Raw genomic sequence first — 22826 nt, forward strand, 5'->3', positions numbered from 1 at the left:
AAGTAATTAATTTAATTCAAGTTCGCTTATATGCTAACATAAACAGCTAGCAGTTAGCATTGAAAGTTATCCCAAATACTGGGGCACTTTTTCTGAGTTCCATTGATGTTTCTTGGAATAGTGCACAGGGTTACATAAACCACTAAGACAAGTTAGTCATACAGTCCCAGTTTTGGTAACCAGTTTGGTACAGTTTTGGTAACCAGACAGTTGATGGACCCCTTTGACTTCCATAGTCGGGAAAAAAAAAATACCATGGAAGTTAATGGTTACCGTCAACTGTCTGGTTACCAAATTTTTTCCCAAAATGTTTATTTTTGGGTCAACTATCACTTTTAAGACACTGTCTTAATGGCTATGTTTATGTAACTGGCCCCAGAACGCCACTTAGCCTATAGTTTTAGGCTACACGCTAAATTACATACACCCTATTTTAAACAAATGAAATGCCTAAATTAGGTAACGGTCTTACATTAGTTACATGATTGCGTAACCTAGAGACAGATGTCGAAGCTGTTGTTTTTTCCTCTTGAGAATTGTAGGCCTACACCTAAACAAACACTCACATTTCCTGTCAGATGTCAGAGATATAAATATCCCACATCTGCCCTGAATGGGTTCAAAAGTAAGCTGTAGTTTTCTATCAGCATACTCATGGTTAATTTGGGGGGGGGGGACCATGGTTAATCAGAGATGGCTATTTTTAACAATATAACTCAGATTCATCCACGTATGATATCCAAAAAAGCACACTTATATGCATTTATATTCCACAAATTCAAATAAAATGTATATTTAAATAACTGAGGTTAAGATCACAGCATTTTGGGGAATTTGGAGCTATCTCGTTGTACATTTCTTTAGATTTGGCGCCCTCTAGACCAGCACTGATACTGAACAAGTGGAAGAAAAAGCAGGGATTCTAACGATTCCACAGTCGAAAATCATTTTCCTCTCAGTTCAGTCAATACATGTATTGCGAACACATCCAGATCTTTTATGCTGCTTCATCAAAGGCATTTTGGGCATTTACATTGTTTTTGCTCTTTAATGCACGTATATTTTCGTTAATGTGCGATTATAGGCTATTCATAAAACGTTTAAGATTTTTAGCAGTTTAATTAAGTAGCCTATTGCAATTATTCGCGTATTTGTTGCAATACAGTTTGTGAAAAGGAGCTGGAGAAAGCAAGTCCATGATGAGTCCTAGTCACAGCTTATAATAATCGAAGCCGAGTCCTTGAATAGACTAACAGACACTGAAGGCTTTAACGGTCTTAGTGTACAGCGAGTTGTCAAATAACCTATAGATATTTAGGTCTGAGCACGGTGCACCTTACGATCTGTTGCTATCATATTTGGCAGCTAAGATTCGTACGTCTATCAAAAGATCACTCTTGGCGTTTGTCAGTCATTTCCAACTACCTTGACTAATTTTAGTTTGACTCCAAGACGTGTCTGTTTTATTTTGGTCTGTACATGGACAACATTATTTCAAATCTGTTGCAAATGTATATGAGCGAAACTACGGTCCAGTATAGATTTGTTGTGCAACACTGCCACCTGTTGGAAACCTTCAATAAACCAATTAACCACGAGGGGTCGTGATTATTTTACCACTGTTCAAGTCAAGATTTATTATTTTGCACGACGTGAAATGGCTTTTTTGAAATAATAACGTTTAATAGCCTAGTAAAGGTCAATGATCAATAAATAGATACATTTATTAATTGTAGTAATGATCAGAATACACCTAGCCGAAAAAAAGCATAACTTTGTTGTTTACGGTTGCCACAATTGTGCGTATAGGCTATATATTACCCGTTTTACGACTTTATTTGTTTGTAAAATAAATATTGAGGAGACATTTTATTATAGTAATAAACATTTCCAAAAAAAACTTGTGTCTCGAAGATGATTTCCTCCATGTTTTACGAGTAAAAACTGAGCAGTTGTTGCTCTGTTTTCAATAGAAAATGTAAAACTTGTCTAAACTTGTCTTACTTCTCTCTTTTTTTTATAGATTTAGATTTAGTACTACTGTTTTTGAATGATTTACTGTATCTTTAGGCTCTCTTCTCCCAGTCATTTTGGATTATTAATGTGATCATTAAGCGCTCAGATCATCTAATTTGATTTCAGAAATTACCCATGCCAGCTCAAAGAGTTGTCACTATAATTTTCTCACCCTCATGTTGTTCCAAACCTGTATGGGTTTCTTTCTTCTGTTGAACACAAAAGAAGATATTTTGAAGAATGTCGATAACCAAATAGTTGATGGACTCCATTGACTTCCATACTAGTTTTTTTCCATAATATGGAAGTCAATGGGGTTTACCCCCATGTTCTTCAAAATTCTTGAAAAAAACTTCTTTTTTTTATGTTCAGCAGAAGAAATAAACTGATACAGGTTTGGAACAACTTTAGGGTGAGTAGGCCTAAATGATAACAAAATGTTCACTTTTGGGTGATCGATCCCTTTAACAAGCTGCAACCTCCTATTACCAGCAGGCGGCACTTGTAAGCTGTGAAAAACAATGGTATTATGATCATGTGACCTCAATTTTTACTAATTGCAGCTAAAATCAAGAACTCATCTCAAAAGCTATATGGCTTGCTTACAAAATCCCTTACAATTGAGAATTTCTCCCAAAAACAAGACAAAACATCATGTAAATTTGGAAATGTGCTTGACATTTATAAAGACAATAAAATAAGTGTATTTTGAGTATGGTACACACACAAAGTTGAAGGCACCTTGACTTAGACAAACACTAACAGTTCTGCCTTGGATTCAATCAAAGACAAACAAAACATATATTTTGAATTATACCCTTGAATTTAGAACTCTATTCTTAACAATACAATCTTTATTCATCAAGAATAATAATAAAAAAAAAACAACTAATAAGACAATAGTGGTGTTGTGATGCCTAAAATATATTATTTCATATATATATAAATATATATGAAAATCCAAAATTTGCTTTTGTTGCCTAGAATAGTTTTTCTTAGTTGCTAGTACACTGTGCATTGTTGACCTATCTGAAATAGCAAATGTGTGCAGTTACCTCTTACATAAATGTGATTTACTGTTTATTTAATATACAAACACTTATTTATATACTCAATAAATTATATTCTTTTATTGCAACAAACTATTTATTGTACTACGTATCTGTAGATTTGAGAACGGTGGCTTTTCTCTGCAGATTATGAGACTTTGATTGTCATAATTTTGTACTGCTGCTGAGTACATCAACTGTTTGTGCAACAATCTTATGGAGAGAGAAAAAAAAAAAGGAGCTACTTAATATTACTTGAGCGCTCAGTATTTTCTATACACAGAAATGTTAGGTCTTATCGACTCGTAGATGTGGCATTCGTGTTACTGCACACTTACTGAAGCATTTGCAACACTCGCTGCTGTAAAACATCATGTTTGGCCACTCGTATCTTTAAAGCAAATACTTCAAGTTAAAAACGTTGCATTTGAGCTGGACTTCTGCCTGCAGAGATAGTTACGCTTTTCGCTCCAGGTGCCAAATCACATCATCAAGGTGCAGATGGAAGATCTTCGTGGAGGACAAGTTGAGTGGATCATGCTCAGCTCTGCTGATAGACTGCTTTTAAAAGTCACCATCAGACAGAGTCACCACAGGAACTGATGTGTCTGTTGAGCAATAGCTGCGAGTACATGGCACCCTCCTGCATTGTTTTCCATGCAAAACAAGGAGAAAAATTATTCCAACCTTCTCTACCTCTTTCACTCACATAATACACACCCTGAGATACTCATTCATCCTTAGAGGAGGAGTGTATTAGCCCATTGTGCGGTGATCCCCCCCCCGGAGCAGCAAGCCGTGTTGGGACATAATGAGTGTTAATCTGAAGCTACTCATAGTGTTTGTTATAGTGCATCTCTGCTGCAGCGGGTGGAAAGGGGACGAGGTCATTTGTTAAGCGTGATGGTAGCATAAGAAGTTGGGATGTAGCCCTCGTCCCCGTTGTTCCGGCGCACCCGCGTCCACCCATCGCCCTTATCCTCCTCCACTACAGACAGCACCTCTCCTTCCTGCATGGATATGGTTCCTTCGCTGGAGCCTGTTGACAGATGGATGATCTGAGTGTCAGAGGACAAGTGGTGGACATGATATTCGCCAATGCTTGTGCGAAGCCGTTAAATCGTACCTGGGAAATTGTAGAGCGCTGTGCATTGACCAATAGGTGCGGCGAGTTCCTCTTCCTCAAAGTCGTCATCAAACTCGGTGTAGATGGCATGGGAAGGGTCCGTGTCATCTGAGAGAGTTCCAGGACTAAAAAAAAAAGAGCACAGGACAATTCTGATTATGTAGACGCAATGTAATCGCCTTGACCAGATTCAAATAAATGTACGGTTTCTAAAACAAATCTGAATAAGACTGCTGATATATTCCTGTTTATTTGCATTCTGTGTTTGTTTATATCTCTGTGTATCCACATTACTAGGTAATTTGAGTAAAACAAGAGAAGTGAAGCTACGAGACCTCAATGACTTATTACAAACATTTAAGAGGACAAATTATGAGGAATAAAATGTTGCTTAATCATTTGAGAAGAGCTTGCTCTACTATGAAAACATACTATTACTGTCAAAACACATAATTTCTTTCCCAGTGCCCAGATGACTGGGGTGTAGTCAACATCACAAAGTAATAATAATAATAATAATAATAATAATAACAACAAGAGAGAGCGAGAAAGAAACTAAAGAAAAAAATTACTAACATTTCAGACTTTCAATTTAATTGTGATGTTTTTTTATGTAATATCAAAAAAAAAAAAATAACCCAATTAATCATGCCCCTGATGCATAAAATTCCATAATAATACCAAAATATAAAAATTATTGCAGACTGGATACAAGGTCCACTTATTGACCTCTGAAGCTGCATGGATATGGTTCGATATAATAAATATATCTTTATTATTTAGGGAATTTTTCTTTAGATTTTTTTTTTTTAAATTAACACAGTGAAATCATGTCCAACATTTTGCTATTCATTGCACTCTTGTGTGCTGTTGTCAAGGACACAAATGATAATGAGTTGATTAAATATATAATGGTATTTACACAAGACAGTAGAAGGAAAACAACATGCATTTCTTAAGTTTATAGGAAACACTGGTCTGCGTTTTTACAAATCGTCTGCTTCAGAGATAAAAATTTGCTATTTATTATGTATTTTGATGTGATGTAATTCAAATATGACAATTAAAACAACTGGCAACTGTTTTTTTACGTCTCTGTGTATTGTGTAGATAGTACCCGTCACCTGTTTATGTAACCCTTTAAAAATCACCAAAGGGTTATATAAATCAAATTTTCTTATGAAACAAAATGTACAAAAAAAAGTGCATAGATTAGTCCTATTCAGTGTCTACTCTGCTCTTCTTGGCTTGTCTCTTGTATTCATTAAATGGAGCATCTCTTTGTCACTGTCCAGCAATAGTCTGCCAGCATTGATGGGCTCCGTTTAAGTTATCTGCCCTGTTCACACAAGTACGAGGCATCGCTGCTCACTTTGGCTAAAACAGAAATGAGCACCTTTGCAAAATCAAACACTGACAATTAAGAGAGCAAGGCACTGTATAGCCCCTTTCACACAGAGATTCCAGAAAATACAGGGATAAAGTGACCCGGGATTTGACCCGGGTTCGTTTGATTTTGGTTCATTCACACTGCCAGTGATTTTCCGGAATCAGAGAGTGCGCTCACACACAACCCCTAAAAATCCCGTAAAGACACGTGACATCGATGTGACTTATGTCTCAGCAGCGTCTTAAGTTTGCATATGAGCTGCGATTTCTCTCTCGAGAAACCACGCTTGTGCATTTTTTTTCTCTGATTCGATCATAAACTTGCGCATTACGTACCGTTTGGTGGCGAAAGAACCAGGTGTTGTGCTGAATTTCGACCCCCTGCCAAATTATTACCCCCCTCGTTGAAGTCAGTACCTGATTGCCTAATCCTAACCCCACCCCCAATCCTAACCCTCCCCCACAACTAATCCTAAACCTACCAATACTAGGGGGGGTAATAATTTGGCAGGGGTCGAAATTCGGCACAACACCGGCATCAATCCCGAGTCGTGTTTGTGTTCCATCAGGCTTACTTGAAAACTACAGAATTGCATATTGAAACTAAACTCTGTAGGGCTGTGGACCTCCAGGAATTGAGTTTTGCACCCCTGCTGTATGATTCCTAGAACTGACACGGGGCAATTTGTTCAGCAGAGTGATCGTTATGATTTCATCATCCATGACTTCTAGGAATAACAGCTGCGTCTGAAATCGCCACCTATACCCTTAAATAGGGCACTATTTGAGAGGAAAGCCATTTGTATTGGTGTCCTAAACCATAGTGGATGTTATCGAGTGCACTCATTCAATCCCATAATACACCGCAATAACGAGTACACAACTGATGTACGCTCAACGGCTAGAGAATACCCATAATGCACTGTGAGAGTCGTGCGCCGAATGAATTACATCTTCTGACCAGAAGATGGCGCCTGGAGATAAATCATCCATTCATCCATTTTCCAAAACGCTGGTCCAATGTGGCTACAACGTAATATCACACATGTGTAAATACATTTTTGATTGATTACTTAATTGTTTAATTAAGGTTTATACATAGTTGTTTCCATGACAGAGTCCGAATTGACTCACTCATTTTCATTCACTCCTTCAAGTAAACTATATTAGTGGACTAATGTAGGGAATAGTGAATGAGGGTTTAGGGGGCGAATTCAGACACATCCAACATGATGCAATTCATATCATGTGACGCAATACCAGCTTCAGATGGCATCATTCATTGGTTTGCCTATAAAGCAAGTACTTTCCAAACCCAGTCATATTCATAGATCCAAAGATGTATTTTAGCCATTTCTGGTTAAAACTGAGATCCCTTCTCCTCCGCCATTCCCAAGTCAAGGTCATGTATACTAACCCAATAGCATATCTTGAAAACTAAAGCCAATCAATAATTTTAAGCATTGTTTTCGTTCTCAGTGACCCAGAATTAGTGAAGTTTGACTACATTAATTTCAAGAGCATTTTGGTTGTAGACTTCCAATAGCTGTGAAGCAGAAAAAAAAAAAAAAAAAGCTTTTTCAGAAGGATTAAAGTGATACTTCACCCAAAAATGAAAACTCTATCATCACTTATTCACCCTCAAGCTGTTCCAAACCTGTATGGGTTTGTTTCTTCTGTTGAAACCAGACAGTTGATGGACCCCTTTGACTTCCATAGTAGGAAAAAAAATACTATGGTAGTTGATGGGGTCCATCAACTGTTTTATTACCAACATTCTTCAAAAAAAATTCACAATTCACAAATTTCGCAATTCTTTTGTGTTGAGCAGAAGAAACAAACCCATGCGGGTTTGGAACAACCTGAGGATGAATAAGTGATGATAGAGTTTTCATTTTTGGGTGAAGTATCACTTTAAAGGGGTCATCGGATGCCCATTTTCCACAAGTTGGTATGATTCTTTAGGGTCTTCATGTAAAGTTTGTAATATACTTTGGTTAAAATTCCTCAATGGTTGTGTAAAACAACACCCTTTTTACCTCCTCAAAAACAGCTCAGTTTACAGTGACCCGTTTCGGTGCATGTCTCTTTAAATGATAATGAGCAACTGCTCCCCCCCCACCCCTCTCTTCCATGGGGCGTGTCGACACAAGACACGTAAAGTGCTGCCTTGGCGGACAGTATACAAATGGCTGAGGGCGGAAATATGCTAATACGGGACAGCCCGTCAGTGGTCGTGGGCGGAGCATGAGCAATATGACATGATATTGCTCAGAAAATCCAAACGGCTTGATTATTGAGTGTTTAGGCTTTTTGAGGATAAAAAAAAGGAGATTTTTTTCATTGTATGGTGGTTGTGTCCACACACTACAAAGACACATTTATATGCAAACACCAAATAAAAGTGAATTTTGCATCCGATGACCCCTTGAATCCGAATACACACCATAATTAGAAATAAAAATTGTTGAAATAAAACTGACCTGCTGGGGTTGTGAGCACCGTTATTGTTCAGAGAGTGAGTGGAGTATCGTATCGAGTCTCCCCGGCCCCCTGCTTCTGCAAGCCAGGACTACAACAAACCAAGAAGTGAGTGTGCTGAAAAAGTCTTTATGAAGCGGATAAAGATTTACAGACAGCGTTAAAACTGAAACCTCATATTTGTTGAGATCTCCTCGCAGTCTTTCCATGTTTTGTGCCGTCTGAGTGATCTGAGGTGCCAAACTGCCAGGATCTCCCATCTGAGGGTTTTTTTCATATACATCTTTCATTTTACCCAGAGCCTCACTGCAGAGAGATATAAATATATTTATTTAAGATAGAGAGAGATTGATCGTAAAAGACAAACAGATACGGTTACTCGTGGCACTCAACACCACTGATTCCTCAGAGACCTGAAGAGCTTAGTAAACAAAGCCCAGACCCCGGTAACCCTGAGGATTCAGCTGTGGCCGGTTGCCATGGAGATGGTTGTCGGAGAGGCGACTCACCTCTGATCCATTTCCTTCTGCAGCTCCTTGCTGATGTCATCGATCTTCTGCTGCAAGCGTTTCCTGCGCTGCTCAGGAGGAAGATGGGTGAAGCCCTCCGTGTCCACAGGCTGAGGAGAGATGGGTCGGGGAAGATAGTGTCACTCACAGAGATTCACACCAACACACAACCCCACCAACACCACAAGATAAGCCGTGAAAGACGTCAACCAGAGAGCCAACAGTAAGAGTTCAGGTTTGCAGAAGCAAAAGATGTAATGTAGCAATTCGTCACAAGGGTAATTACACCGCCTGTTACAATTGTTCCACTTAAACACTACAGGCTGTATGCTTTAACGAGATTTTGGCAACACATTTATCATTTATGACAAGTAAGACATGCTTAAATGGGTGATAAGCAGTTTTACTCAAAAGAATGTTCTGGGTTAAATAAAACTAGCTTTTTGAACAGAATTTGTGACATGCTGTCGACTATTCTGTAAAGGAATAGTGACCGGAGGGGTTTAAAGGCAGAGTTGTGAAGCTAATATTTATGTTAACACAGTTACATGAAATACTTTTAGTAGGGCTGTCAAGCGATTACATTTTTTTTAAACGAATTAAATCACACAATGAGGCGATTAATTAATCGAATTAATCGCTAATTAATCGTATGTCAAATTTGGCTGAGAAATTACCCCCATAAGATAATTTAAAGTCATAATTGTGTTAAATAGCACAATGTCAAATAGACATTACAAAAAGTAGCTTTAGAAAAATTATTTTATTTGATTAAAAAGAATTTATTAGACAAACGTTTAGGCTTCAACGGCCACGAGGGTGAGTAAATGATGACAGAATTGTCATTTTCGGGTGAATTATACCTTTGATGTAGCCTAGAAATCTAGACGCACCCTAGCGGCAGCAAAATTATTTTGCAGCCAGGATGGGTCTAGCAACTCTCAATAGACCTTTTTGCTGCAAAAACCTAAATTGGGTCAGGCCAATCACGTCATGTATAGAGTAGGCGGGGGCGGGCTTAACATATGACGACAGAGTTGCGACGGCTCCCTGCCACTTGAAAACAAAGAATGGCTGCTGCGGATGGAGAACAACGGTCTTTCGAATCGGCTTTGGCCGCAACTCTGGAGGAGTTGGAGTTAAGTTTTTCTTTGAGAAAAGAACAAAGAACGGCACTTAAGTCATTCTTAAAAAAAGGAAGATGTGTTCGTAGTTTTGTCGGCCAGATTTAAAAGTTGAATCTATCAACTAACGTTAGCTCCGCTGTTGGGAAAACGCTCTGGTTGGTTGAAGCGCTGTCCTATTGTGTGCAGAGAAAATTTGAAAGACAGCCGTTTATCCCGCCCATCAGATTGACCGTGTCTATGGTGAGTTGCCAGACTAAACATCTTGATGTACGTCTGGCTTGCCAGGCTACCTTTGATGGGCTTTTTATTAAAATGGTAACTGAAATGTTTTTTTAATGAAATGATACTAGTAATTAGAAATTACTAATGATAATTTATTCGATTCATTCAAACGGCTGATTCATTCGATTCATTCAAGTGGCTTTCTTTATGAATGGGCCATTGAATCATTGGTTCACCCAATTTTTCACTAAAAACGTGCACCATGCCGCCCTGCATCATGTTTGCCACCATCAACTGGATGAAATAGGTCTAGGGCGGGGCGGATGTGTTAAATGTGTTCATTTGAACGCGTAATTTTTTTTAACCAGAACTAATTCATTAAATTAAAGTGTTAAATTGACAGCCCTAATATTTAGTAAAACATTTGATACTACCTTTGATGCTCGACATGTGTGCACTTGAAAGTTTGGGCTTTTTACGCATACACTATATGCGTACAGTGCGTGACGTAAATTTTATCATCAGTATACATACATACACGTATGTGCAAAGCTAGATTTTTCTATCCTGCACATATGTGTATATTGAATTTTTGGGGGATTAATTAGGCTTGCTGTTTCAACGGTCAAAAAAGAAACAGATGAGACAGAATACAACAACAGCAACTTCAGTTTTAACAAGTACACAAGACGGTCATAACCTTTGGAGATAGAAGTTACAGTCAAAGAGCACAGACAATGGACAAGGATGAAACTTTCTGTTATGCATGTGTCGAGCGCCTGTGCTAGACTTATATTTTAAAGTTGGATATTACTTAGAGCAGACGGGTTTAATAGCAGCACTAGCCTAATGTTAGTTGAATGATGAAATGTAATGGCTACACTATCAAAAAAGCGCGACAGTTTCATATTTTTAGCTTTTATTCACAGTGCTGTAGACTTGCCCCATAGACCTCCTCCAAAAGTGTATTGCTGTTTTCAATTGTTTTTACAAACCCGAGGGAGAGATGTCGTCAATAGGGTATAGATTTAATTTAACCAGGAATATTCCTTTGAGCAACCCTCAATGCATTTAAACCAACTTTAAAACATGTCCAATATAGTACACCATAACACCCTGGCTTAAGAACCATTGCATAGATTATGTGTTTATATGCCTTTGTGTTTGCAGTGTCTCACCCTGGAATAGCTTGTCACGGTTTAAGAGCCATAGAGTGTACTGTTAATAAGCCCAGAGGCTTCTGTGCCTTTTACTGAGAATGGCCACCTCTACAATAGTGAATGATAGAAAATCTGTCATTTTAGAGAAGATGTAGAGGTGGTCATATGTGAAAATCCTCAGAAGCAGAAAAAAATCCAATAAAGACAGAGGAAGTGAAATATACATGTATACGGCAAGTACGGCCCATACCATCTTAAGCTTCTCTGGAGCAAACTAAGAAAGAGAGAAATAAACAGACAGTGCTTTATAAGCTGGCATCACACTAGTCAATTTTTTGGTCACTTCACTTTTGTCTAGTTCTGCATCTTACAAAAAGCAGCTCTGAACGCAGTGAGAAACGCAGATTTCAGATCTTAAGCTTTTGCGTGACCTGCTTCTTATAGGAACCCTGAAGTATCATGCAATATCATGAAACATGATTGGATTAGCACAGCCCTAGTAGATGTGCATAACCAATAAGCTCTGATTCAACAACTGACATGCTTCTGCACTGCTCAAATCTCATCCAAACAGCATAAAAATTCCTGACCATTGTCGACCGTGATTGTGTAAACATGCATTTTTGGCATTTGCCCTGAACTTACATGGGCAACAAAATAAGAAAGCAAAGGCAGAACAGTCTACTTTTATATAAATTAAGTCATGCTTTCACATGAGCTGACAAGTTATGCTGGAAAACATGAACATACTACAAGCTCCAGAGGGACAAACACACAATCACACTCACTCAAAGGACAAACATACTACGTGAAGTGCATTCTAATTCAGTCTTTGCTCCAGTTCTTATTTCAGCAAGCTTCATGTTGATTTGATGCCAATATGGGACGTTTAAATGCATGGGAATGAGAAAGAAATATCCGAGGCAGTCGTATAATTTGCCACCAAACTTTCATTCTTAATCGTAGAGCTTGAAAGACTCACTGCCAGAAGAGGTTGAGATTTCAGCCACAGCATTCGGTAGGTGACATCTCCTACTGTTATCAGTTCTTTCGAGTTGGCTAGTTGTGATGTCAGCCTTAGCTACAACTCAGTAGGTGTTAGAAGTGTACTAGAGGAGTGTGGTAGGAATAGGTGAAAGGTTGGTGCTGTTGTGGTTGAAGATGAGTGGTGAAAGAGCAGTGATTTCTACTTCATTTGATGTGCATGTGACCACAACTCAGACCCAGATCAATCTAGTGCTGCTGAACGCCTTAAAGAGACGTGCCAAAAGCAGCAGCACACAGGTGTAGCAAACTTGCTTGATCCCTGACCGGTCACACTCACCGTTCTCTTGAGGGTCCGGAAGGAAGAGATTCGGGGTTTGACTGTCTTATTGATTTCCTTCAAACAGTACGACAGGGGGTCCCGGCCAAACTTTGGGGAAGGGGGTCCGTTAGCGGGCGAGGGGGTGGGGGGTGTGGAGAAAGGACTGAGCGAGGACGAGGGAAGCTAGGGCAGACACCAGGCACAAACCCAGAGGAACACAGGGACAGGACGGCAGGAGAGGGACAGGGGGAAGGGTAAAAACAAACAAAAAACATATATGACAAGGGAAAATAAAGAGACACCATCAAACACCTCAAAGCAACATCAAAACAGCAACGAGGACAACACTGGACCAACCTTAGCAAGAGCCAAGAGAAGCAAGACAAAGAAAACCCAAACCCACAACAGCCCCAAATCCACAAGCCCCAGCAAAAGCCAGATGAAGAAGCAAACAATGGCTCCATCAGAAAACAATAAAAGTCTTGGCTTGTTCAATGGGCAATGTGGCCTTCAAGAGATGCAGGAATGATGGTAAGGACGTACATGAATGGCACCACAATCTGAGGTCATGTAGATTACACAACTACGGTCTATACAAACTTTGCTTAATGTTGATGAAAAACAGTTACAGTTGAAAATTATTTTTTTGATGTGGCAGCACGAAAAAAACAAAAAAAAACAAAAAAAACAACAAGGCATAAATTACACGCCTACAGCGAATCCACTGCTTTTTGTCTTTTCATTTGCTAAAGAGGTTCTGGTCTTTGTCAGAAAAAAAAAAGCAGAAATTACACCAAAATGTCCATTTCATTCCAACCAAAATCTCTTGAGAGCACATCACAATGACAGCCAAATGCATAAGCTTTCAAGAAGAATTTGCACTGTAGGCAGCATAAGAATAGTCAATGTAAACAATCTACGAAACTATTACTGTTTTACACCCCACTATGGATGTAACGAGTGGAGCCACTTTTTGCCCAATCAACATTCGGAGGGTTATGCTGGATTGCATAGCAACAAAATGGCCTAAAAATGAAAGGAGACCTGATAATTCAGTGAATAAGCTGTGCACACTTGCTCTTTTCAAAAGTGAGCTGCCTATAAAGACAACCTCACAGTTAAATCTACAACTCAGAGTTTATTCCAAAAGAAGCTGATAATAGCTAAGATACTAGTTACTCTAATAAGCACAAAAAGTATTTGAAGCACACAAGAAACTCAATTAATGCTCACATGTTGATTCAAAAACAAGACTTACAAAAAAAAAACACAATACACAAATATTGGATGAAATCATGCATTAATTAGATGGAACTACTTTGAAAAAAATATATACATTGCAATCTGGGATTATTGTTGTAGGATAAATGTGATGCTAGTAAGATATCTTATATTGCAGCATAATTTTGAAATATTTTTCACATTAGGAGGGCCTATGACCCTTTTCTAAGTTTTATAGGTGGGCAGTTCACAAAGTGGAACCGAGCAAATAAGCTTCACCCTGATACAAGAATTTTTTTAAAGTTTTAAAACCTACAATTGCATCAAACAATCCCCTACAAGTTATATGGCTAAACGAATGACAGTTTGGTGCTAAAAATAAGTATTTCCCCTTCCATTGGTTTTAGCTTCTCAATATTGCGACTGTCTCAGCCGGAAAGCAAACATGCACGGTGAGCAAAAAGTAAAGCGTCAAGGAATAAAGGAAGATGTTTGATCTACACCAGTGGTTCCCAATTCCAGTCCTCGTGACCCACTGCTCTGCACATTTTGTAGGTCTCTCTTATCTGACACACTCATTTCAGTTCATGGAGTCTCTCCTAATGAGCTGATGATCTGGTTCAGGTGTGTTAAATAAGGGAGACATACAAAATGTGCAGAGCCGTGGGTCACGAGGACTGGAATTGGGAACCACTGATCTACACGACTAAGGGTAAAGGAAGAGGGAAGTAGATTTGAGGTGCAACTTTTGTAAAACACAACAAAAACTCCATGATATTTGCTTACTCGCAAGGAAAAGAATGGATCTGCACAATGATTAGGACTGAAATTAAACAAGACAAGACTAGACATTTAAGCTGGCAAGCTCAGGAAGGCTGGCAGAGGAAGCGCTGAGGGTCATGTGAAGAACGCCAAGCATTGAACAAGCAGGAAATAAGATTATTGGAGGAGCAGGAAATGATATTATTAATATGAAGGTGAAGTGTTCCTAGAAAACACTTCAGACCTATATAGGCCACAGGGACAAAGAAAGATCCATTGAATCCTATGCAGAGCTCTGAATCATCACATGACTGAAAAGGGAATGTTTTTAATGCTTCGCCTCCAACCCTCATTTTAAGAGGATTTTTCTCCTTAACAATTTAACCAGATGCAACCGAGCATCTTTCCTGATGGCAAACAGTGGACAAAGGTGTCATTGTGATGGGACTGAAGGATATTTTATACAGCATATAATAGCAGTAGTGTGTGTGTGTTAAGGCCCATAGCAGAGGCAGCAGTGTCCCAAAGAGAAGCACAGACACAGCAGAATGAGCACTAGGTCACACGCTGAGCTAAACAACAGAGCTGGGGGCTTTTCAATCCCCATTTACAGCCAGACAGCCATGCAAAGGGTGTATACTTGAAAACCGTCTGTGTCGGGTGCATCAGAGAGATTGAGAGCTGGGGTAAGGAAAGGTGACGGATGATTTAAAAATCATGCATCTTTCAGCTGTGGCAGGGAGACGAAGGGTGCAAGAGACCACAGCTCTATACCTTTACTTTACCTTTTCTAGTGACCTTTCAAAGACCTGAAACAATGTTTTTCCCACAAATCATCTCAAGCCAACCCTTTGTTACTTTTCAGACTGTGAATCTCCTCTATTATATTGTAGGGCAGGAGTCTAACCTTAATTAAACTTAAAGGTCTTCAGGATCACTTAAATTTTCCAGGCAAGTGTGGAGCTAAACTTATGCTGGTGGTGCTACAGGAGTGGGATTGGACATCTCTTCAGGAATTGGTACTGTAGAAACCTGTAACAGATCTACGGTTCTGGTGGCTGGGTTCAAAGTTGCCTCTAGATGGTTAAATTTGGTCAAGCTTCATTTAGATCAGGAGTGTCCATTGTCCAATTCTAGTTTAGTTTAGCTCCAAACCCAAATTAAACACATCTGAACCAGCAAATCAAGCTCTCCAGTAACACTAGAAACTTCCAGCCAGCTAAACTTTGCAGGATTATGGCCCCTCAGGAACAGAATGGGACACCCCTGATTTAGATGGTTGATCAGGTGGACTATCAGAAGCTAGAGCTGTCAGACCAGTATGGACAAGCTGGTGGGATCTGGTTGAGATGGTTCACTTTTTTTGACTGGTATGACAAGGTTTTTCCAGCAGGGAACTTTACATCTCCACAAAGAACACAGGAATTTCATCAGATGGAACTCTGGTTTCATGGAGTGGTGAAGCCTACCTTGCTCTTCTTATTAAACAACCGGAAGGTTTTATTCTTGTTCTTGCCCAACAGCTCTAGTGGACCTTTAGGAGTGCCAAGGCTGCTGTCCGAGGAGGCCCGGTTGATGCCCTGACTGTAGTCCTCAAACTCCAGATCTCCTGGTCTCTCGAAGCCAGACTTATGTTGCTCTATAAGAACCACAGAGTCCTGAATAACACAGAGAAGTGTTAGCTACCCAATGTGTCGGTTTGCAGAAGATTGACTGCTCTCTCAAAGTATTTGGCTTAACGCAGGGGTGTCCAATCCCTCTCCTGGAGGGCTAATGTCCTGCTGAGTTTAGCTCCAACCTGCCCAATCACACTAGTAATCCCTAGTTCAGGTATGTTTAATTACAACTGGAGCTAAACTCTGCAGGATTGTGGCCCTCCCGGAGCAGGATTGGACACCCTTGGTTTAATGAGAGCAGGAAATGTAACTGTTTTTCTTAGAAACGCAACTCCACTTACGTTCCTCTCGTTTACATTCGTGCCAGCTCTGGTAATGCCCTCCAGACACTTCCCAATAATGGGCATGACTTGACGCTCCGTGTCTGCAAACTGGATGTAGCCCTGTGCCATCTTTTTAATTCGCCGTTCATCCATGTCCTGCAGATTCTGCAGAGAAAATAGCATGCATATAACTCTAGATATTACTATAAAGTCTGCAAGACTGCTTGGGATCATTCCCATAGATGCGTCTCGACATGTTAGGACTGAGGCGGGTGCTTCTTACATTGAAAATAAGAGGCATGTCTGTGAAGTAGAACTGATTCTGTTCTTTGTTGTACTTCTGAAGCTGTGCAGCATAGTCGTTTTTACACTCTTCTGCTATGTGTGTTCGCATATGTGCCTGCTGTTTGGCCTATGGTCAGATAAAAAAAAAAGTGAAATCAGACCCATGAACATAAAGAGGAACAAGGAAACAACAATAATGCATTTGGATATAATGGAAATGAGATGGCAGGATGGGAAGATGTGCATACAAAGGTGCGGCAACACCTGTGAAACATTTTGGGGAAACGAATACCTTCTCCACGTCGGCTTTGGTAGCATTGAGGTCTTGATCTGTTTTCTCTGCATTTTGAGTAGCCTTTTCTGCTTCTCTCCACTCCCTTTCAAATCGTTTTTTACTCTATCAAAAAAAGAGAAAAAAAAATCAAAGCTATCCCTGTTGGTTACTACTTACACAATGCTCTTATTTTCAGCCATTAAAGGGATTATTTACCCAAAAGTTAACATTGTGTCATCACCAAACCTATATCACTTTCTTTGTTCCTCTGACATATTACTATTTAGCCTGGTAATACCAAACTCTGCTACTTCGCTTTGCTTCGTAGACAGAGTCTGGAAGGGCGTAATAGAAAAGCGTTTTCTTTCTTGCGCGGGGGCACTTGTCTGAAGTTTAAAATCATTGGTTACCCGTAAGCCAATCACATAACGTTTGGTTAAGAAGTGTGTTATGCGCCGACTCAGCCGCATTGAACTTCACCTGTAAACACATATGATGCGAAAACAAAACCATCGAGTGAAATACCGGACTGAACATGGCTATGAACGACTTTTGCAGATTATGTGAAGTAACACTACGCATCCACGGTACAATCAGCGTCTACGTCATGGCTCTCAGCCCGCCCTCTGTTCGTTGATTGGCCGGCTGTTTTGAGGCCGGAGGAAAACTGAAAGACAGGTCGATATCTCAGACTGAGTACAGAAGCGAACTGAAATTGAGCGGAAGTACGAAGTCTGACGTAGTCAGGCTAATTACTACTGGCTATTACACCCAAATAAAACAAGGCATTTAGCACCACCAAATGCAAACTTGCTATGAGTATTCATGCGGCATATTTGAATATACATTTAAAAGTCCCTGTGAAGAGGCTTGATTGCGGTTTTATCGAAATATGCTTATTGTAAGCATATTTATACTGCCATTTCCTTAATTTCCTATATAGTGCACTATGTGCCGTTCACATAGTGTAAGTGTGTGAATAAGTGATTGATTTCAGGCACGGTTGTATCATCCTTTTATCATGTAGAAGGTGGGAAGCTTCAGATTCTAGAGAGCATTTGATTGGACAGGCAATATGGTAAGTTCCTGAAGTGCATTGTTGAATTTTGAATGCATACATCTACTAAATGTGAATTTTGCCATACTTTTGGAGCACCCTCTCTTATTGATGACCTTTTATTGAAATAATTTTTGGTATTTTTGTAGCTTAACAGCATCTATCCCCACTCACTTTTATTTCAAGGATAATATCAGCATTAATATTCTATCGAACATCTCCTTTTGTTTTCCAAAGAGGAAATGAAGTCATACTGGTTTTGAACATGATTTCTATGTGAAAGAAGGCGGAGCCTCAGTGCCACACCCACCTAGTACGTAATCGCCACGAAACAATGGTAGCACGAAGGTGTTTACCAGCTGGAGTGAACTTTTCTGGAAAGTTCGCTTTGGCAAGTCGTTTCGAACTCCCAAAACGAACTCCAAACGAACTTTATTTGGCCATTCGAAATGACATCACATCAGGGCTGCATTTCCCAAAAGCATCGAAAGCTTAAGTTGATCGTAGAGGCCATTTGTGGCAATTGTTGTATGATCAACTTACGATGCTTTTGGAAAACGCACCCCTGTTCGTTCTGGTATTTCGTATATTGGGGCCTTAACACTGTTTTTCCCGACCACCCCTGTGTAAATGATTACAACATTGAAAAACAATAATAGTTTTTGATTTTGATAAAACATCTAAAACAACTTTTTTTCTTTAAAATAATGTGCACGAAAGAATATAGTGTAACTATGGACATTTATATATTACACTGCATATCGAAATACTTGAATGTGTTTCTGTTTACAATCCTTACCCTTACCTGAACAAACACAACGGCCACAGAAACAAACGGTAAACAATCACTTTCAGTCTCCCTACAAAAGAGCTCTCTCCCCACAGTCAGCGCTTACACCACAAAGAGACGTGACGCAAGCCTCTGACAGGGTGCAAGAGCCAGTCAGATCTGGATGCTCAATGATACACTCAAAAGACACACCACACCGCCCACAACAGGGTCTCCATCACAACCTGTCACAGAGAGAAACTTACAATGTCGAGCTGCTTGTAGGTGCCCTCCAGAGACTGTTGTGCTTTCTTGGCATCTGACAGATGCTGTTCATTATAGACAGAAAGAGAGAAAGAGAAAACATGGTCATTGTGCTTTAGGCTTTCTGACATAACATCAAATTTTGAAAAAAAATTAGTTTTTATATTTTCTAAAGAAAAATATGAGTGCTTGCTTGTACAAAACTGAAAACCATGATTTATAAGATTAAAGTCGGCATGAAATAAAAATTCATCCCATCTATTTTCTAAATGAATCATTCATAATAAGATCCATAACATGCATCCATTTCTTTTCTTGCCTTTAGAACTTTTAATTAAAGCCCCCTGTGGTGAAAACCAAGCTTTTAAATGTTGTTTATATGTTTATGTGGTGTTTTTAATATGCTTTAAGACAAACCATGAGCAAATTCATAAGTATTTTCTCCTTAAACCTGCAGTGAATCAAAGTCTCAAAAACACGGTTTGAAATCGCTTGTGTTTCTGACGTCACAAACTACCTTGTAACCAATCACGTCAACGTGTGATCATCAGTGAGTGGATCTCTGAGCTGGTGTGAGTGAGTGGAGGCGGGGCTAATTTCATATATTAATAGAATCGCGTATACTAAATGAGGCAAGAGAGTTACATTCAAGCTATTTTAAGGCATGCAGAACTTTTAATTATGTCATTTTGGTGATCAAAGACGAGTTTTAAGAAATACAATTATTGACTTCAGGCCAGGGGGACTTTAAAACATAACTCCATCTTCTCTCGAGTGAAGCTGAACTCTGGTGATGTATGCCGGAGTTCTCTAATCATTCAGTCCGCTTATACCCCCACCCCTTTCTTATTATTCAAATCAGACTCCATCCAATCAACAGCTGATGAACCCTCCTTCTACAAGCGTCTATGTGATTCTATGTGACTGCCAGGCAAAAAATACTTTAAAAAAACAAACATTTTAACAGCAAAACCGCGTTCTGTGTGAACCTGCCCTTAGAAAGGAAATAGCACACCTCTCTCAAGCAAAGAATATTTACCTCACAAATCTGAGGTATCATTCTAGTCTATATCAACAACATGTTGGATTGAGTTTAATACTCATGTTCAGTCATTTGTTTAAATGTCTGACTCTAAGTATGAGCAATGGTAATAGTGATATGTGCCTTAGGAAGCACAAACAATAAAACAGTGTCCCATAAATTCCAAGTGACAAACAAGAGGAGACAGCTGAGGTTATATGGTGAGCTTTAACTGTTGTTTATGAAGATCATCAACAGTGTTGCGCAAATCAAAAAGAGCATTCCTCCCCAATAGACTATAATGTTTCTACACAAGTTCTCCACTGCCTTTCCTTTTTACCCACAATCCCCCTCTCTGTGTCCTTCCCAGCCCTCTGTCCCACAGCATGCTTTATTTTAAGCATGGCCCAGTTTCTCCGACTGCCTCTCTCGTCCTCTCACCATCTTGCGCTCCTGTTTGAGATCCTGGAGGTACTTTGTGAGCTCGATGCAGATATTGATCATCATGTTCTCAGCGATCAGCTCCCTTTGGCCTGCATAGTCATTCATCTCATTCAGGATGTCCAGAAAGGCCTGGTGATTGGAGAACCTAAAGAAAAGTGATACAATGAGATACAATGCAAGAAATCTCCATGGCCTTCTTTTAGTCAGTTGTGATAACTCATGTTCATTCATTCCCCAATGAATCTTTCATTTCAGACTCATTTTGGGTGGAAAAACTCAAATCAAACCTCAATAGGGTTTGAAAGCAAGTTTTACACTGTGCATACAAAATCTGTATAAAAAAAAATAACCAATCATTTAATAGCCCACTTTCACAATCCAATCAAACCCTGTTGTTTAACTTGTAAATGCGCCACATTGCAGAGGTTCAATGTGTTGTGAACGTTGTTTCATCACCTGTGGCTGATTCAAATAGTGCCTGATTTCCATGAGTGACTTCATTAGTTTAGCTTTCCAGAGGGAGCATACGTAAAGTCATTTACATGTGTATGCGCTTGTTTGTTGAACTAATATGCTTTTGTTTGGAGTCGGCAACGGCCCCACAGGTCCTGCTGCTCAGTCACCGTAGCAACATCAGACATAGCTCAGCGTACCACAGTGAACTGATTATAGTGACTGGGGATTTGTCAGCTTTATTCTCTGATTGCACATTGTTCAGGTTGGACAGTTCAATTGTCATCACAATTGTGAGGAAAATAAGCTTCTGAAATGTGCAAAATTACCTGCATTCCTGCTCTTCTTTGCTGCCTCGTTTAGGGCTGTATTTCTTGGTTAAATTCCTAGCAACCAGGAAAAAAATCCACTGGATCAACAACATCATAATACTGTCATTTGCAAGTGCTCAAATTTCAAATAGCAAAAGGTTGCATAACACGCCACGTTGGAGATCGAAAACTGCAGAGGTCCTGCCGGAGCAGGTGGCCGTGAAGCATTTGCATGGGACATAGTGTTCAGAACATTTGTCCTTTCCAAGACACAGACAGAGTATTTTTGGGGTATGTCATAGGGACATTTTCTTTACTCATTTTTCTTATCATAACACTAATCAGGCAGAAAGGGAGTTTCCATATCTATCTCTGCGGTCTATATCAGGAGTTTTCAAACACATGATTTAATATCCCTAAGTTACATCAAGCGTCAAATCAAATAGAATCAAATGTAGCTGCATGATGCAACCACTTTTTGTTGGTACATACGCTGTACAGGTGTGGGATAAAGAATATTTTTGTTTAGGTGGCCAAAATGTCCGCCGATAGAAAAAAGTTTTGCTCAGCAAGAAAAATAAATGAGAAGGAACATTGCAGTTAACTATAACTAAATTAGCGTCCACACAACAGCGGACAATATTGTTCTGTTTATCATAAGCATGTTCTGCACTTTAGCTGTCTGACGCTTTAAATGCTCATGCTCTTTACAGCAGGATGGATTGTGATTGGCTGAAAAAATTATGTAAAATGATTGTTATTGCTGTGGTGTGGTGTGGACTGCTATTCTTTTAAATTCAGAATTATAAAAAAACACACAAAAAAAAACATCTTTATCGTTAACATTATAATTATCGACTTTGGTGTGAATGGGCCTTTCTGCTGGAGCAGGATTTTGAACCAAAGAAATTCACTGTGGACGGGACAATATATAAGGGTCAATGACACTATTTTTTGTCTGTCTCTATTAATTTATAAAAAAATGCATTGAAAACAGTATTTATACATTCAATGACTTGAATACACCTCTTCTATGGTATTTATTAAACTCTGAATCAACATGCACCAATGCTAAGTTTTCTATATATTGTAATCATTATGTAATTATGCATTAATACATTATTACTTGTAATAATTACTTCAATGAGCTCATTGTTTCTGCCTAAAATGTATACATGATGTTAGCTGTGTGATTTGTATATGTACATTTGAAAAATATAACTTACATAATATATATAACAGATCACTCTAAATTGTAATGTAGACACATGCATTTTTTTATATAAAAATTTGATAAAAATTATATTGTCAAAAGTGCGATAAAAATGAATGTGACTTGAAAATGTAAATTTATTTGGGGGGGGGGGGGGGTTAACATTTTCATGGTGATGTAACTGTTTGATATAATTAAGAAAAAAGCCTCATTAAAGAGAAAAGCTTATGAAGTAATTAGGCATAACCTTTTGATTGTTGTTTTTTAGAAATATATAAATAAAACAGGTGGCAAACTGTCATGTGGTGCGACTCGCCAAAAACAATGTATTTATGAATTAATGTTGTTACTTGGGATATATGTACTTTTACTTTAAGGTCACACCACATTACAGTCCTTAAATTTTAACTTTTATTTGAAAATGTTTT

General features: G+C 39.0%; 1 protein-coding gene across 3 annotated transcripts in view; it reads right to left on the reverse strand.

The window, feature by feature from the left end:
- Window positions 1–2673: 2673 nt before the first annotated feature.
- The window catches only part of trip10a (thyroid hormone receptor interactor 10a), a 30823-nt gene continuing 10670 nt past the window's right edge, over window positions 2674–22826 (reverse strand). The window contains exons 3-15 of one of the 3 annotated variants that reach the window (XM_084408132.1): window positions 21204–21260; window positions 20419–20566; window positions 18959–19021; window positions 16885–16989; window positions 16591–16719; window positions 16326–16472; window positions 15838–16026; window positions 11330–11353; window positions 8571–8680; window positions 8235–8367; window positions 8064–8152; window positions 4192–4316; window positions 2674–4104 (exon numbers count right to left, since the gene is read on the reverse strand). In XM_084408132.1, the coding sequence (XP_084264258.1) occupies window positions 3953–4104; window positions 4192–4316; window positions 8064–8152; window positions 8235–8367; window positions 8571–8680; window positions 11330–11353; window positions 15838–16026; window positions 16326–16472; window positions 16591–16719; window positions 16885–16989; window positions 18959–19021; window positions 20419–20566; window positions 21204–21260 (1471 nt within the window). In that variant the 3' untranslated portion in view covers window positions 2674–3952. Of the gene's footprint in view, window positions 4105–4191; window positions 4317–8063; window positions 8153–8234; window positions 8368–8570; window positions 8681–11329; window positions 11354–12403; window positions 12569–15837; window positions 16027–16325; window positions 16473–16590; window positions 16720–16884; window positions 16990–18958; window positions 19022–20418; window positions 20567–21203; window positions 21261–22826 lie in introns of all 3 variants that reach the window. The other 2 variants (XM_084408131.1, XM_084408133.1) reach the window with 2 other exon arrangements.

Source organism: Rutilus rutilus (assembly GCF_951802725.1).
Source record: "Rutilus rutilus genome assembly, chromosome: 1".
Taxonomy (NCBI): Eukaryota; Metazoa; Chordata; class Actinopteri; order Cypriniformes; family Leuciscidae; genus Rutilus; species Rutilus rutilus.